This window comes from Salmo salar, chromosome 24 (genome assembly GCF_965601325.2).
Source record: "Salmo salar chromosome 24, fSalSal1, whole genome shotgun sequence".
In the NCBI taxonomy this organism is placed as follows: Eukaryota; Metazoa; Chordata; class Actinopteri; order Salmoniformes; family Salmonidae; genus Salmo; species Salmo salar.
This window is the reverse complement of record NC_138314.1, coordinates 8,503,594-8,519,213: the sequence shown is the minus strand read 5'-3', so window position 1 is coordinate 8,519,213 and position 15,620 is coordinate 8,503,594. Positions and strand designations below refer to the sequence as shown.

Sequence of the window (15,620 nt, the reverse complement as noted above, 5' to 3'; positions counted from 1 at the left end):
AGCCAGTGGGTTTGGCGACGAATATGAAGCGAGGGCCAGCCAACGAGAGCAAACAGGTCGCAGTGGTGGGTAGTATATGGGGCTTTGGTGACAAAACTGATGACACTGTGATAGACTGCATCCAATTTGCTGAGTAGAGTGTTGGAGGCTATTTTGTAAATGACATCGCCGAAGTCAAGGATCGGTAGGGTAGTCAGTTTTACGAGGGTATGTTTGGCAGCATGAGTGAAGGATACTTTGTTGCGAAATAGGAAGCTGATTCTAGATTTAATTTTGGATTGGAGATGCTTAATATGAGTCTGGAAGGAAAGTTTACAGTCTAACCAGACACCTAGGTATTTGGAGTTGTCCACATATAAAGTGTGTTTAAATAATTTCTCATTTAAAACTTGTTATGGCTTGGGGGCAGTATTTCGACATCTGGATGAGAAGCGTGTCCAAAGTAAACTGCCTGTTACTCAGGCCCAGAAGCTAGGATATGCATATAATTGGTAGATTGGTCGCCCTTCATTGTTTTTCCTTTCTATTGAATACGCTATTGTCCGGTTGAAATATTATCATTTATTTAGACAATAGACAACCTGAGGATTAATTATAAACATCGTTTGACATGTTTCAACAAACTTTACCGGTACTATTAGGATGAATTTGTCTGTATGTTGTGACCGCCATTGATCCAGTGGATTACTGAACAAAACAGAGTTATTGGGAAATAAAGAGGGACTTTATCGAACAAAACAAACATTTGTGTAACAGGGACTCTTGTGACTGCAACCAGATGAAGATCATCAAAGGTAAGTGATTAATTTTTTCGCTATTTATGACTCCTCTACTTGGCTTAAAAATGTTTGTATGCTTCCATAAGCGGGTTGCAGTCCTCAGATAATCGCATGATATGCTTTCGCCGTAAAGCTTTTTTGAAATCTGACACAGTAACAAGAAGTTCATCTTTAAGCCGATGTATAACACTTGTATCTTTTATGAATGTATTTTGAATTTGGCGCTCTGCAATATCACCGGATGTTGTCGAGGTGGGTCGCTAGCGGAACGCCTGTGCCAGAGAGGTTAACAATTTCTGCTAGTTAGTCTTTGCTACCATGTGGCTTTTAGCTTGCTTGATCCTGCTAACTGAGGAGTGTTAATTCACCTGTTTCCATACATGTGTCATTTTAAAACATTTATCTTACAAAGAAGTTGTTTAATCTAACTGCTTAACTATTTATCAGTACATGGAATTGTATTTGGGTTTTTTTACTCCATTTTTTCTAATCTTTATAGGAAAATGCCACGGGCACTATTTGATGTGGAGATATTTCACTGCAGCTAATGTAGAAGAAAAATCTGTGTACATTTGCAAATACTGTGCCAAATCATATGTGAAGAATGCAACAAAGATGCAAAATCATCTGGCCAAGTGCATAAAGTTGCTCACAGGCAATGTGTATTGGAATTTCTGAATGTTCTTCGCCCAGCAATACACCCCTCCAACCAGACATGCTTTATCTACTCATTTGCTGGATGCAGAGCTCAACAGAGTTCAAGTGAAGGTCAAGCAAATCATAGAGAAAGCAGACTGTATTGCAATCATCTCTGATGGGTGGTCGAATGTTCTCCACCACTCTACAAGAGTGCAGACACAAGGGACAACAGACACACCGGTCTCTACATTGCAGATGAGCTGAAGGCAGTCATCAATGACCTTGGACCACAGAAGGTATTTGCACTGGTGACAGACAATGCTACGAACATGAAGGCTGCTTGGTCTAAAGTGGAGGAGTCCTACCCTCACATCACACCCATCGGCTGTGCTGCTCATGCATTAAATCTGCACCTCAAGGACATCATGGTGCTGAAAACAATGGATACACTACAAGAGAGCCAAGGAAATAGTTAGGTATGTGAAGGGTCATCAAGTTATAGCAGCAATCTACCTCATAAAGTAAAGTGAGAAGAATAAGAGCACCACATTGAAGCTACCCAGCAACACCAGTTGGGGTGGTGTTGTCATCATGTTTGACAGTCTCCTGGAGGGGAAGGAGTCTCTCCAAGAAATGGCCATATCACAGTCTGCCGATATGGACAGCCCCATCAAGATGATATATTTTGGGAGAGAGTGGTAAGCAACCTGAAACCTATAGCAGTAGCAATTGCACGGATTGAGGGAGACAATGCCATCCTATCTGATGTTCAGACTCTGCTTGCAGATGTAAGAGAAGAAATCGGTACTGCCCTGCCCACTTCACTGTTGCTCCAAGCAGAGGAAACTGCAGTTTTGAAATACATAAAAAAGCGTGAAGACTTACACCTGAAGCCCATACACGCCACAGTGTACATGTTGGACCCCAAGTATGCTGGCAAGAGCATCCTGTCTGGTGCAGAGATCAACAAGGCCAATGGTGTCATCACTACCGTGTCTCGCCTCCTTGGCCTGGATGAGGGCAAGGTTCTTGGCAGTCTGGCAAAGTACACTTCCAAGCAAGGGCTTTGGGATGGAGATGCAATATGGCTGTCGTGCCAACATATCTCATCAGCCACCTGGTGGAAGGGACTTTGTGGATCTGAGGCTATTTCTCATGTTGCCTCCATCATCCTCCAAATCCTACCAACATCAGCCGCCTCGGAGCGCAACTGGTCCTTGTTTGGGAACACACACACCAAAGCACGCAGCAGGCTGACCAATACAAGGGTTGAAAATTTGGTGGCCATCTGGGCAAATTTGAGGCTTTTGAGCCTGACGAGCCATCCTCAACAAGGTTGGAAAGTGACAGTGAAGATGAGGCCTCAAAGTCTGATGTTCAAGAGATGGACATTGAGGAGGTCCAAGGAGAAGACATGGAAGCCTGAGAGGAAGACAACCAAAGCTTTAGTTGAGTCAACTCATTTAATTAAAGTTCAATTCGTGACAAATCTTTTATAATTGTATTTATTTTGGAAGGATTTAATTATTTGCAATGATGTATACTTATAAAGTAAAAGGTTTGTTTCTGTCTCCATATGATATGGTAAATATATCCAATGCAAAAAAACATATTAATTCCCATATATTCCCATTAATTCCCACCTCTGAATATTCCCCAAAATGTGCAACCGTAAATGGGGATCCTTAATAAATACAAATACAAGAATAATAACCGCAACACAAAGAAAGAGAGCAAATAACTGTTTTCAATTGCATTTATTTAGGTTTCTCCATAACATACATCTTACTGTACAACGGCACACATTTCTGAAATAACTCTCATTATAAAATAGGGCGTCTACAATTAAGGTACAGTCATAAAATGCTTTCAGGGAAAAAAGACAACAAAAGCAACAGTAGAACATCTTCATATAAAGCGCAGGGGATTCAGGAAATGATTTGTTGTCGACAAAGCAGAGATTCAGACCACTCATTTCAGAGTACCTTGCATCCTGCTTAAGACCCGTTTTCTCTTGGTTTTGAACTGAGATCTAACTGTTGAAAACAAAATATGACATAACTGGTGCAAATTTCAAGCCAAGACCTTGATTTAGGACTGCAAATCAAATTTGGAGAAGCAACACAATTTTTCTGTACGATCAGAAACTAATATCATTGTTATTTCTCATTTTTTTACCTGACATGGTCAAAGGTGGGAACAATCACTAATACACACAAGAAAGTGGATACCGTCGAAGCGACAAGTAAATTAGCTTATCATTAACATAGTCAACATCAGTAATGATTGTTCAAAAATCCATTAGAGAGGATCTGCAGTCAAGCTGACATAAAGCTATGTGGATCTAAGCGTGTGGTTGGGCCTATAGTGGGCCTGTGTCATTTGAAATAAAGTACATAGACCTACCAGCTTCAGTGTTAGTTCACTAGTGTTTCAGGTGTGGAATATACATGACATTTGACATCCAAGCTGTGTATGAGGGAGTGTGTATAACTAAGGAAAGAGAAAAGATACAATCTGCCATTATATGAAGTGAGAAGCCATTGTCCTTAACAGACATTCAAAGAAGAGAAAGAAGATTTGTCTGAAGTCTTGTGGTAAGCAATGTGTTTCAATAGAACGCCCTACTGACAATCATATAGTTACAATCACCTTCTGTACAAACTTCCTGATTCACACAATGAACTGAAACAAGCCCCTCTGCTAAAATAGAACAAAAAAATAACTTTATATGTGTATCTTCACGATCTGAAATGCAGGTTCAGTTAAATTATTGACGGGGTGGCAGGTAGCCTAGTGGTTAGAGCGCTGGGCCAGTAACCGAAAGGTTGCTGGATCGAATCGCCGAGCTGACAAGGTAAAAATCTGTCGTTCTGCCCCTGAACAAGGCAGTTAACCCACTGTTCCCCGGTAGGCTGCCATTGTAAATAAGAATTTGTTCTTAACTGACTTGCCTTTTTAAATAAATAAAAAATATATAAAATTGACTTTAGTCCATTATTTCAGATTAAAGAGGGCTATGATAAGATTATGGCTACAATGAGATATTGAGTAGAGCCCTGTTCCTTTAAGCCGGTCTGAAAACACAACACAGACAAAGCATAATATTCAGCCACCTAGCAACACTCACACTGTACACACCTCCAACATTCTATAAGAGTGCAAATTTTGCTGATACAAAAAACACATACACTTGGCAAAATAATGAGCACGAATTCCTTTAAAAAAAATAGGGGGTAGATGTGGAGAGTAATGTGCTTGGAAATAACCCAATAAAACAAGGTAGGCTATGTATAGGAGCTGATAATGTCCATGTTTATAGATGTTTATGTAATGTGTATATTTTAGAATAAATTGAATGGGTTTGTTTTACCTCAAAGGAGATAACCCCTGACACAGTGATACATCCAATTTTATAGGCTTCCCTTAGAGGGTAACATGACATCCTCTGGGCAAGCAGACACAATAGAACCATCTGGAACACAAGCAGCATCCTACTCACAGAATGACGTCACTGTAATTCTACAGTATGGTTCAAATGACCCCATCCTACTTGTTCTGCTTTCAGAGCAGAAGACAAAGATCATATTTAAGAACAGGCTACCGAAGATCTACAAGTACCTCAAAAACATTCATCCACTGAGTAGCTCCACTAATGAGATGTGTGTGTCTCTTGTAGAAGGGGGGGGGGGGTGAATGTCCTATAGTAACAGCTTGAACCACTCACTGACACTAAAGACTGTAAATGAGACATGACCAAGAGCAACAAATTCTACAAGGAAGGTAAAACAACAAGGATGCTATCGGATGCTACAGTACTAGTGCTACCTGAACATGCTACTGATTGAGACTGCAGAGCTATGCTCCCCTGCCATACTGTACCATTCCCCACAAACACAAGCACACACACCCTGAAATAAGGAAGGATTTCCCTCATCATACAACACTATTATTACTGATTATCCATAACAGAATTGGGATTGCATACGGTACACCTTCTTAGAGACACCCTTCACTGTTATCATCACTATCAGCTTATAATTTCAAAGGAGTAAATTCTCCCAAATCACAAGTGTTCCCCATCATAACAATACCACATTGTCTATGGACACCCTAACCTTTAGCTCATTCTAGATATCCATGAGATTAGCTAAAGGTGTAATTTGTGTGCACAATCCATTTAGTCAGATAACCCACAGACGATTACATTGGTCAAACAACTCCGGTTGGATGCTCTATAACGGAATGTATGTACAAAGCTTCCAGCAGACTTCAATCACTAGTCTGACTAAACCAGCCCACCAACACACTCTGCTAATCCATGGCTAGTCAACTGTTGGCTTGACTGACCTGTCTAAATGCTAATCTCAAATGAAACCATGTGTATTATGTAATACACTACTTTTGACCAGAGAAACACAGGGCATATGATCAAAAGTAGAACATTATATAGGGCCTACTAAAACATATTTGAGACGAAGGCTAAATCCCAGTTCAGATACGACGAGATAACAAGTAGATAATTTTAGAATGTTGTACAACAGCTGACTAAAGAAGGGGAAATCAGATCAAGACGAGATGTGCAGTTGAGACCTTTTCCACAGCAACAGTGCCTCTTTATAATGACGTGATGAAACTTTGAAACGAAGTTGCCACTTGTAGCAAACGAGTGTCCTAAAATACACGCACAAGAAACAGGGTGCACTTTATGACTTGCCAGATAAATACTGTATCAGCAAGCTAGGCTAGCTACGTGCAGCAACATAGCTAGCTAATTGTCGCTTGGCTGAACACAGAACGTTAGCGCACTTTTCTCTGATTGGCTAAATGGATCAGTCTCGGTAGCAAGACTTTAGCTAAAGCTTTGTCATGTTGAATCTTTGAAACTGCAGGCGACGACCTGAGACGTTCTAAAACGACACCGTTCATATCAAACAAACTTAGTTCTAAAACACCTTAAAGGTAAACTCGGCGGTATGACGTAGATGCAGAAAGTAAACAGCATAGTGGGTAAATTTCCGCAACAACTAACGCAATGAGGCTCAATTTCTCCGTTGTTTTGGTCCTGTGGCTACCACGCGCCAACAGCCTGAAGCGAACCTGTGCGCGTGCGCAGATACTGTGGCGAGCGCGAAGTCTTGAAATCGTTGCTGCACGTGGCAATGTCATTTTGCTGAGTTCACCTTAAAGACAGTTGCGTCGCGTCTCATTATGTATTTGAACTGGGCTTAACAACTCTAACCCTCATCCTGAGTTTCTTAGCATAATAAATTCCTCTCACTTTTATAAATACCATCAAGTACTTTATCCATATAATATCATTTCATATACAGTATAATCTCATCTATTGTCATGACAGCTATCCCTTTGGAAAGGACTAAAATAGTTTTTAAATTATTAAAAAATATATCCCCCATACAATAGGGGGGCTCTGGGCCTATTCAACCTGCACTGGGAGATGGAGACAAGAACCATCGGAGCCCACAGACCCACCACACACATAAGCCTGACTACACACACAAACACATTGCTCACTGTTCCAACTCCCTATAGCCAACACAGACCTTTACCTTCATACCCAGCACACACACACACCCAGGCTTGGTTCTGCTGACAGTAGAAAACAGACATACACACTATGGCTTTCCAGAACTCTACTAGGGCCGTATAGACAGATCGGTGCCCTGGGGCTTGGCAGCTATTCAATAAACCAAGGGTGAGCATTCTTACTCTGCAGGCTTTGGCTCCAGCCAAGCTGAAACACACCTGATTCGACTTATCGACGCCTTGATTAAAGACTATGATTGGATGATTAGTAGAAGAATCAGGTGTGTCCTTGTATGGTAAAATTGCCTGTCCCTGCACTAGACCCAGAGAAAACGTTAATATTTCATTCACTCTCTCTTCCTCTTTAATGACATCTTCTATTCATCCATCAGTCCCATGTCTGTGATTTAGTGTTATCTGACTGCCACACCATCATGTACTTCTGTTGGGAGAAAAGGGATCCCATACAAACTGATCTGAGAGCAGCTTTACAGCATCAATGGGTATGTACCACATAGTAGTGGGGTCAGGGCTTGGTGGGGTCCTCATTCTCTTTTGGTCTCACACACACACACACACACAACAGACACACACTCTCTTTCCAGCTCAGAGTAGTCTAGCTGTACTCACATAGTCTTTCTCACTCTCTCTCTATCTCTCCCTATGTCTCAGATGAGCCTGGCCTCTCCCTCCATGTCTGGGGTCAGCTCACACACTCCAGTGAAGTGCATCTCCTTGCCCCTGGTTCCCTCAGACCTGGCCCCTCTCTCCCCCAGGCAGGGTGAGGGTTGCTGGGCCGTGGGGTCTGGGGAGGCCCGGGGTGCGCTGCCCGACCTTCTCTCCCTCAGGAAGACGTCAAGCCGACGCAGCATCTGCTTGGGGTTCTTTTTGGCAAACAGCTCCACTTCTGGAGGGGAGCAGAGACACAGTGGATGTCAAGGATGTGATTGTGTTAAAAAGGGATGTTGTTAATAATGACATGATACTGAAAGAACTGGGCTTTGTTAAGCCTTGGGTAAAAACACAGGGCGTTACCTTTGAGGACGAAGCCAGAGTCAGAGATAGTCTTCTGCTGGCTCTTCCAAAGCTGGTAGAGGTGCAAGAACGTGGCAACAAAGAACTCATTCAACACCCCCACTACCTGCTGTCGACGGTTACACTCCCTGGATGACCACACACACAAAAGTGAGAACATCTTGTAAGCAAGTGACTAGGCTCTTGTGAGTTTCTGTCAAGCCAATGTGTCTGTGGTAGAGCAGCAGGGCAGGACACTTACTTGGAGAGGGCCTCTTCTCTGAGTGCATGCAGGGCGATGCGGGTCATGTTGATGGACATCACACAGAACGGAAAGTTCTGGAGAAAGATTGGGCAGAAAGAGTAGAAACCAAATGGGATTTGTAAATAAAAAGACTATTCAAGTAGCCAGGAACACATTACATAGATGTCCCTACTTGCCTTAACCTGAATAGTTTGTGGCCAGTGTATGTATGTACCTGTGTGGGGTGTTGGGACAGCTTGTAGATGTCTCTGGCTAGAGGCAGAGTCTCAGGGTCCATCACCAGGTACAGGGTGTGCATCAGCCCCAGGAAACCTGTACCACGCAGGTCTGTGGCTGGGTCCATACCTACACACAGACACACACTCAGCATTTCAGTGTTTTGTTCATTTCTTCATAGCAATATAATCTTATCACACTTTTCATCTCAGTGTGAGGGCGGCATCTAATGAAGTATAGATGCAGAAGACGTCTCTCACCTTGAAAGCCCACATTCTCCCAGTGGGTGCCGAACCGAGGACAGTCCTGCTTGCTGCCTGTCAGCCTCTTATAGATGGTCTGTAGAACACGCATGTGTACAGCCTGACTGTTATCCAAAGAACCTACAGAGAGGAACACACACAAAATCAGCCTCTTATCATCTGCAAAACGGCTCTCCCGCTCTCTCATTCAAACACACACACTTACACTGTGCGATGGCGAAGACCAGGTCCCTCTCCTCCAGTAGTTCTCGTTGAATTCGCGGCGGGCCGAACAGGAAGTGTGTGATAGCGGCCAGACCCGTCCTACGGATGGTGGGCTGGATGTTCTTCTACAGAGAGAGAGAAGGGACAAAAAGCAAACTGACATTTTTTTTTGTAATGATGAGAGTGAGACTCTACAATGCAGTCCTAAAACCCCCAGACACAGAAAGACCCACATTCTTACCAGCACCTCGCCAAGGTCTGTGGTCTGGAAGTGCTGCAACGCCTCATTAAAGGAGATGAGAGGAGTAGGACTGGACTCCTCACTGACCACTGGAGACACACAGGACAATAACACACTTCAACAGATTCGTATACAACCTAGAATGGAGGAGTAATACGTCACAGCTTTCAGGCAGCCAGGGAATAGGTAGATGTTGCTCCTAACAACAACTCACCTGGTTGGATACTCTCTAGAGCCTCCCACTCCTCTCGAGCCTGCTCCACCTCCGCACTCTCCTCTGCAAACACACACAGTTGAGAAACAAATCCATCACACACACACACACACACACACACACACACACACACACACACACACACACACACACACACACACAGGTGAGGAGTGTCGTTCAGTCATGGTGATATGGTCCCACCACCTCTCCAGTTAATTTTCAATCTGAACGACACCTTCTCCTCCTCTACGCCATGACACCATCATTTCATACCCTGCCCCTCCTCCTCTTCTTCATCTCTCCACCCTCCCATTGCCGGCCTGGGGGGGGACGGGGACCTGCTAGGGTTGCCTGGTAGCTAGGATACATGGTTGTTCCTTTGGGAAGAGGGGCCACTGTGAGTGTACTGTGTCTTACCTTCAGTCTTGGGTTGTTCTCCTCCTGTAGCCAGGGACTGCAGAAGGCCATTCTGCTTCAGAGCTGAAATCTAGACAAATCAAAAACATTAAGGACACCTGCTCCTTCCATGACATAGACTGACCAGGTGAATGCAGATGAAAGCTATGATCCCTTATGATCCATTACCGACTTGTTAAACCCACTTCAAATCGTGAAGGGGGGGACAGGATAAAGAAGGATTTTTTTAAGCCTTGAGACAATTGAAACATGGATTGTGTGTGCGTGCCATTCAGAGGGTTAATGGGCAAGACAAAAGATTTAAGTGCCTTTGAATAGGGTATGGTAGTAGGTGCCAGGTGCACCTGTTTGTGTCAAGAACTGCAACGCTGCTGGGTTTTTCAAGCTGAACTGTTTCCCGTGTGTATCAAGAATGGTCCAACACCCAAAGGACATCCAGCGAACTTGACAACAGTGGAAAGCATTAGAGTCAACATGGGCCAGCATCTCTATGGAACGCTTTAGACACCTTATAGTCTATGCCCTGACGAAATTAGTCTGTTCTGAAGGCAAAAGCAGGGGGTGCAACTAAATATTAGGACGGTTTTCCTAATGTTTGGTATACTCAGTGTATCTGTAAACACACATTTTTTTTTTTTTAAAGAACAACAGTAGGGTCGGTTCCCTTTCCTGTAATGTCTTTGACATGAGGTCCAGTATAGAGCAACTCACTGGCAGAGACTTGAGCAGTGAACTGCCATTGGCGTGCTCTTTGACACTATGGCCTGGCGTCAGTCCATTAATCACCTGGGAATACAGAAACACAACAGGTTACACAATGCCAGTGGTGGAAAGTATTTAAGTAAAAATACTTAAAAGTACTAAAGTAGTTTTTTGGGGGTATCTATACTTTACTTTGCTATTTATATATATTTAAAAAAATATATTTACTTTCACTTCACTACATTCCTAAAGAAAACAATATACTTTTTACTCCATTCATTTTCCGTGACATCAAAAAGCACTCGTTACATTTTGAGTGCTTGGCAGGACAAGAAAATGGTCCAATTCACGCACTTCTCAAGATAACAGGGAGGTCATACCTATTGCCTCTTATCTGGCGGACTCACTAAACACAAATGCATTGTTTGTAAATTATATCTGAGTGTGGAGTGTGCCCCTGGCTATCCGTAAATAAATTAAAAAAAAGAAAATGGTGCTGTCTGGTTTGCTTAATATAAGAAATTTGAAATGATTTATACTTTTACTTCTGATTCTTAAGTATATTTTAGCAATTACATTTACTTAAGTATATTTAATGCCAAATACTTTGACTTTTACTCAAATAGTATTTTACTGGGTGACTTTCACTTGAGCCATTTTCAACTAAGGTATCTTTACTTTTACTCAAGTATGACAACTGGGTACTTTTTCCACCACTGCACAATGCAACATAGAACAGCAGGACCAACAAGCTACCAGTCCATACTGATGATAACAGGAGAGGTATACAGAAACTCCTGCTTAATAAAAATGTTTAAACAAACATCTCTGAAAGGGAAACTCTGGTTGGTTGTTGTACTCACAGGTTTGTGGTTAAAGTGGCCATTGGTTAGCTCCTCTGTCTCTTTACATTCATGGGACACACCATTCAGACCCTGAGAGGAGGGGGACAGACCGAGAGGCATCATCAGACACAGCCAGGGTAGCATGGAAGAACAGGAAGTAAGGGGGCAGGAACATCTCTGTGGAATGAGATGCAGCTAAGGATCAGGTGGTTACCCTCTCACCTGACCTGGGGTGTATTTATTAGTCTGATTCCGTTGCAAAAAGTTTGGTCGGTTGCTAAATGTTTTGCGACTTAAAACGTTTACTCCAAACGGAAAACGTTTTGCTACGAAAATGAGTTTCTCTATTGGACAGATTTTGGTAGGTCCCTCCCCATTTCATTCCGTTTCTGTCCATTTGGTTCCTATAGTAAATAGATTCTGTTGCAAAACAGAGACCAAATGTTTTGCGACAGAATCCAACTAATGAATCCACCCCTGGCAGGATGGTACATTGCCAGTGCAGACACAGCAGAGAAAGAGAACTGTTAGGCTACTTTGTGGTGGAAACCTTTCATTTCCCCATGTGAACACTTTAGAGGGGAAGATGCTTCATTACTTCCTCCTCTACTCACTAACACAATGGGGATTAAAAACAGAAGGGAGAGATGGAAATTCAGCTAAGCACCACGCATTTCGCGGTCAATAGTCAAAACTGTCTAATGGATGCGTCTACAGTACTATAAGGTTGTACCTTCAAGCACATAGATCTGTTAGTGCAGCAAGTCTCATTGTGCAATCTGATTGAATACCACCACACCCACATTGTCTACCCCTGTGATGGTATCACACAGACCGTATACAGTTAACATGTGTACAGAACAGGCCATAAGGTCAAAATGTTGATTTGGAACTTGACTGATATCTGTTGACTGATACTTCCATTTCATTGTATACAGCTGATGCGACTGTTAATCACATAGTTTTACACACAGTTTAAACTACTTCAAAAGGTTAGACTATTCAAGGTTAAAACACCTACCTCCGTGTGTGATGTGACACCGCTGTCCTCTTCCATGGCATGAGTGTGTGAGTCTATGTATGTGTGAGTGGGTAATCCCTGTTCTTTAAAGCCTAATTTCTCAGACTAAGGTGGTCAAAAGTGCTATTGGGAAGACCCTCATGTTGTCTGTGTCCCTTTCCACAACTACTGTTTTTCGAACTTCTCCTTCCTTCCTCTCTCTTGGTCCAGACTAGAGTCAACAGGTTGATCTCATTGAATTAAATTGTTGTGCATCCTGCCCCATTAGAGGGGCTGCAGGGCTGGGTATGGACACTGCTGGTCTGGTATGGCCTCTTTCTTTCCCAGCCGCTTCATTGCTTTGACACTCAATGTTGGCACCTCACATCCACGATGTAACAATGTTCAAACCCAGATGGGGCGAGTCTTGAAGTCTTGCAGAGTTGGAGTGGGCCTTCTCCTTGACAGGATCTAACCAATAGGGGGCACTCATGTCATGCTATGTCAACCTGGTTGTCATGGATATCTGCAATTTGGGGCAGAAAAATAAGGTGGGTAACTAGCTAGCTTACAAATAAAATGTCAAAAGCATAATAATTATTAATGAACACAAACTGATCAAGTGTCTATTTCCAATTATCTTTTGAAAAAGTATCCAAACCAAACTCATTGAATGATTAGCTAACGTTAGCTAGCTACAGTACATAGCTAGAACCGTTATCAAGCTGTCAAACTAGGCTCACCAAATGGTAACGTGATACCGAAGACCCACTCACAGCCTACACAAAAATCAAAAAACTTCAAGGTACAATCTGAAACGTGATTAACGTTACCGGTAACTTAACTGACAACATAACTAACTACCGGTACGTTAGCAAGCTAGCTACGTGAGCTGACAGGCTACTGCTAGCTAGTCTAACTTACTGTACATTCAGTAAGCACTGGCTAGCTATCTACATCATGAATGCGTTTTTTTTTTGCATAACATTTGTGCTCAGAAGACAGTCAACATCAGTGGCTCTGAAGTACCGTCATCCAGCAAGCTAACATTAGCTAGCTAACTCTAAATCTAAGCTAAGTTAGCCTAGTTAGCAAGCTAAATATTTTTTCACAAGCCAACCACTAGTTTAACTACTGGCCTTCTGGACACTGTCAAAACATTTTCGGATTTGTTTTATTTCTCTCTATTTCTTAAACATTCATCTCACAGCAGCGATTATCTATATAATAGTTAAATATCGTTTAATACAGTTTATTTTTACCTCAGTTTCACTCCCTCCAATCTCAGTTTCCCTTCCCCCTTTCCACAGTTAACTTCAAGTGCATTCTGGGAATTGTGGTTTCCTGCCCTGCCTAAACTGCCTGTGCTGGACGGTTCCTTTTCGATTACGTCATGGCTAAAGCAAAGCCAGTGATACATTTCCCAGAATGGACCTTGATTGTACTGGACACTGAAAATCGATGGTATAGTAAACTGTTTATGGTAATATAAACACATATATAACCACAATGCACCTGTCCTGTAAAGTGGCCTGAAAAATGGTATGTGTGAGTGTGCGCTGAGGCCATGGTTGTGATCGGATGCTGTACAGGTCAGAATGATGTGAACTTACTCACTGTACTCTATACCTTTGTTGACGCAAAGTAGAAAAATAATACGTTTACGACTATAATTTCATGTCTTCACGATCCATCCCTCAAACCCCCATAGAGACATCTGGCATTTAACACAAACTGACATATTTGACCGCTCTGCATTGGTTTCCCATTGGCACAGATCTAGAGTCAGGTTAACCACACCCAATCACAAAACTGTCCAGCACCTGGACCAGGGCACATTTTATTCTTTGGCTGACTGCACATTCACATGCTCTTCCGCTTTTAAATTTGAAGGGGGAAAAAATACCTAAAATGAGAAGATAAACATTGCGCCAAAACATTACGATTAGCGCTACATGCGGTTAGTTCACCAATGTGTTTACAGTTATCCAATGGTGTAGGGGAAACACTGGTAGGAAAGCAGTTATTCCTGGTGACTGGCTGTCCCTGGCTGTGGTCAGCTCGCAGGGCTCGGCATGGACATGTACTCTGAGAAATAACAGCTCTCTGACCAGATCCCCCTGGGCACACCACCTATGTAAACCTTTGACATCATTGTGGTAGAACATGTGTGGGCTGGGGTGACGTACAGTAGGTAGTTAAACTGGTGCTCTCCATCCCATCCAGCATCAGGGTTAGCCGGCCTGGCGACCACAGAGAAAGGCTGGGGCATGAGGACTATATTGCAGGCGAGGACATACAGTGAGGGAGAAAAGTATTTGATCCCCTGCTGATTTTGTACGTTTGCCCACTGACAAAGAAATTATCAGTCTATAATTTTAATGGTAGGTTTATTTGAACAGTGAGAGACAGAATGACAACAAAAAAATCCAGAAAAACGCATGTCAAAAATGTTATAAATTGATTTGCATTTTAATGAGGGAAATAAGTATTTGACCCCTCTGCAAAACATGACTTAGGACTTGGTGGCAAAACCCTTGTTGGCAATCAACAGAGGTCAGACGTTTCTTGTAGTTGGCCACCAGGTTTGCACACATCTCAGGAGGGATTTTGTCCCACTCCTCTTTGCAGATCTTCTCCAAGTCATTAAGGTTTCGAGGCTGACGTTTGGCAACTCGAACCTTCAGCTCCCTCCACAGATTTTCTATGGGATTAAGGTCTGGAGACTGGCTAGGCCACTCCAGGACCTTAATGTGCTTCGTCTTGAGCCACTCCATTGTTGCCTTGGCCATGTGTTTTGGGTCATTGTCATGCTGGAATACCCATCCACGACCCATTTTCAATGCCCTGGCTGAGGGAAGGAGGTTCTCACCCAAGATTTGAGAGTACATGGCCCCGTCCATCGTCCCTTTGATGCGGTGAAGTTGTCCTGTCCCCTTAGCAGAAAAACACCCCCAAAGCATAATGTTTCCACCTCCATGTTTGACGGTGGGGATGGTGTTCTTGGGGTCATAGGCAGCATTCCTCCTCCTCCAAACACAGCAAGTTGAGTTGATGCCAAAGAGCTCCATTCAGATGTTCATTGGCAAACTTCAGACGGGCATGTATATGTGCTTTCTTGAGCAGGGGGACCTTGCGGGCGCTGCAGGATTTCAGTCCTTCCCGGCATAGTGTGTTACCAATTGTTTTCTTGGTGACTATGGTCCCAGCTGCCTTGAGATCATTGACAAGATCCTCCTGTGTAGTTATGGGCTGATTCCTCACCGTTCTCATG

General features: G+C 43.0%; 1 protein-coding gene across 1 annotated transcript; it reads right to left on the bottom strand.

Annotated features, from left to right (window-relative positions):
- Window positions 1-3,160: 3,160 nt before the first annotated feature.
- On the bottom strand, window positions 3,161-13,683 carry LOC106585169 (ELMO domain-containing protein 3). The gene is made up of 13 exons (XM_014171082.3): window positions 13,609-13,683; window positions 12,368-12,872; window positions 11,365-11,436; window positions 10,511-10,585; window positions 9,800-9,869; window positions 9,383-9,445; window positions 9,169-9,257; window positions 8,929-9,052; window positions 8,721-8,843; window positions 8,459-8,589; window positions 8,242-8,318; window positions 8,001-8,128; window positions 3,161-7,872 (listed from the first exon to the last, which is right to left on the bottom strand). The coding sequence occupies exons 2-13, from the start codon at window positions 12,401-12,403 to the stop codon at window positions 7,634-7,636; spliced, it is 1,227 nt and encodes a 408-aa protein (XP_014026557.1). The 5' UTR covers window positions 12,404-12,872; window positions 13,609-13,683; the 3' UTR covers window positions 3,161-7,633.
- Window positions 13,684-15,620: the final 1,937 nt, after the last annotated feature.

Coding starts and splice junctions, on each gene's coding strand:
- LOC106585169 (XM_014171082.3), bottom strand. CDS start 12,403: ATGGAAGAGGACAGCGGTGTCACATCACACACGGAG. Junction 9,258..9,382: donor TCTAGAGAGTATCCAACCAG/GTGAGTTGTTGT, acceptor GTGTGTCTCCAG/TGGTCAGTGAGGAGTCCAGT. Junction 8,844..8,928: donor GGTCTTCGCCATCGCACAGT/GTAAGTGTGTGT, acceptor TCCTCTCTGTAG/GTTCTTTGGATAACAGTCAG.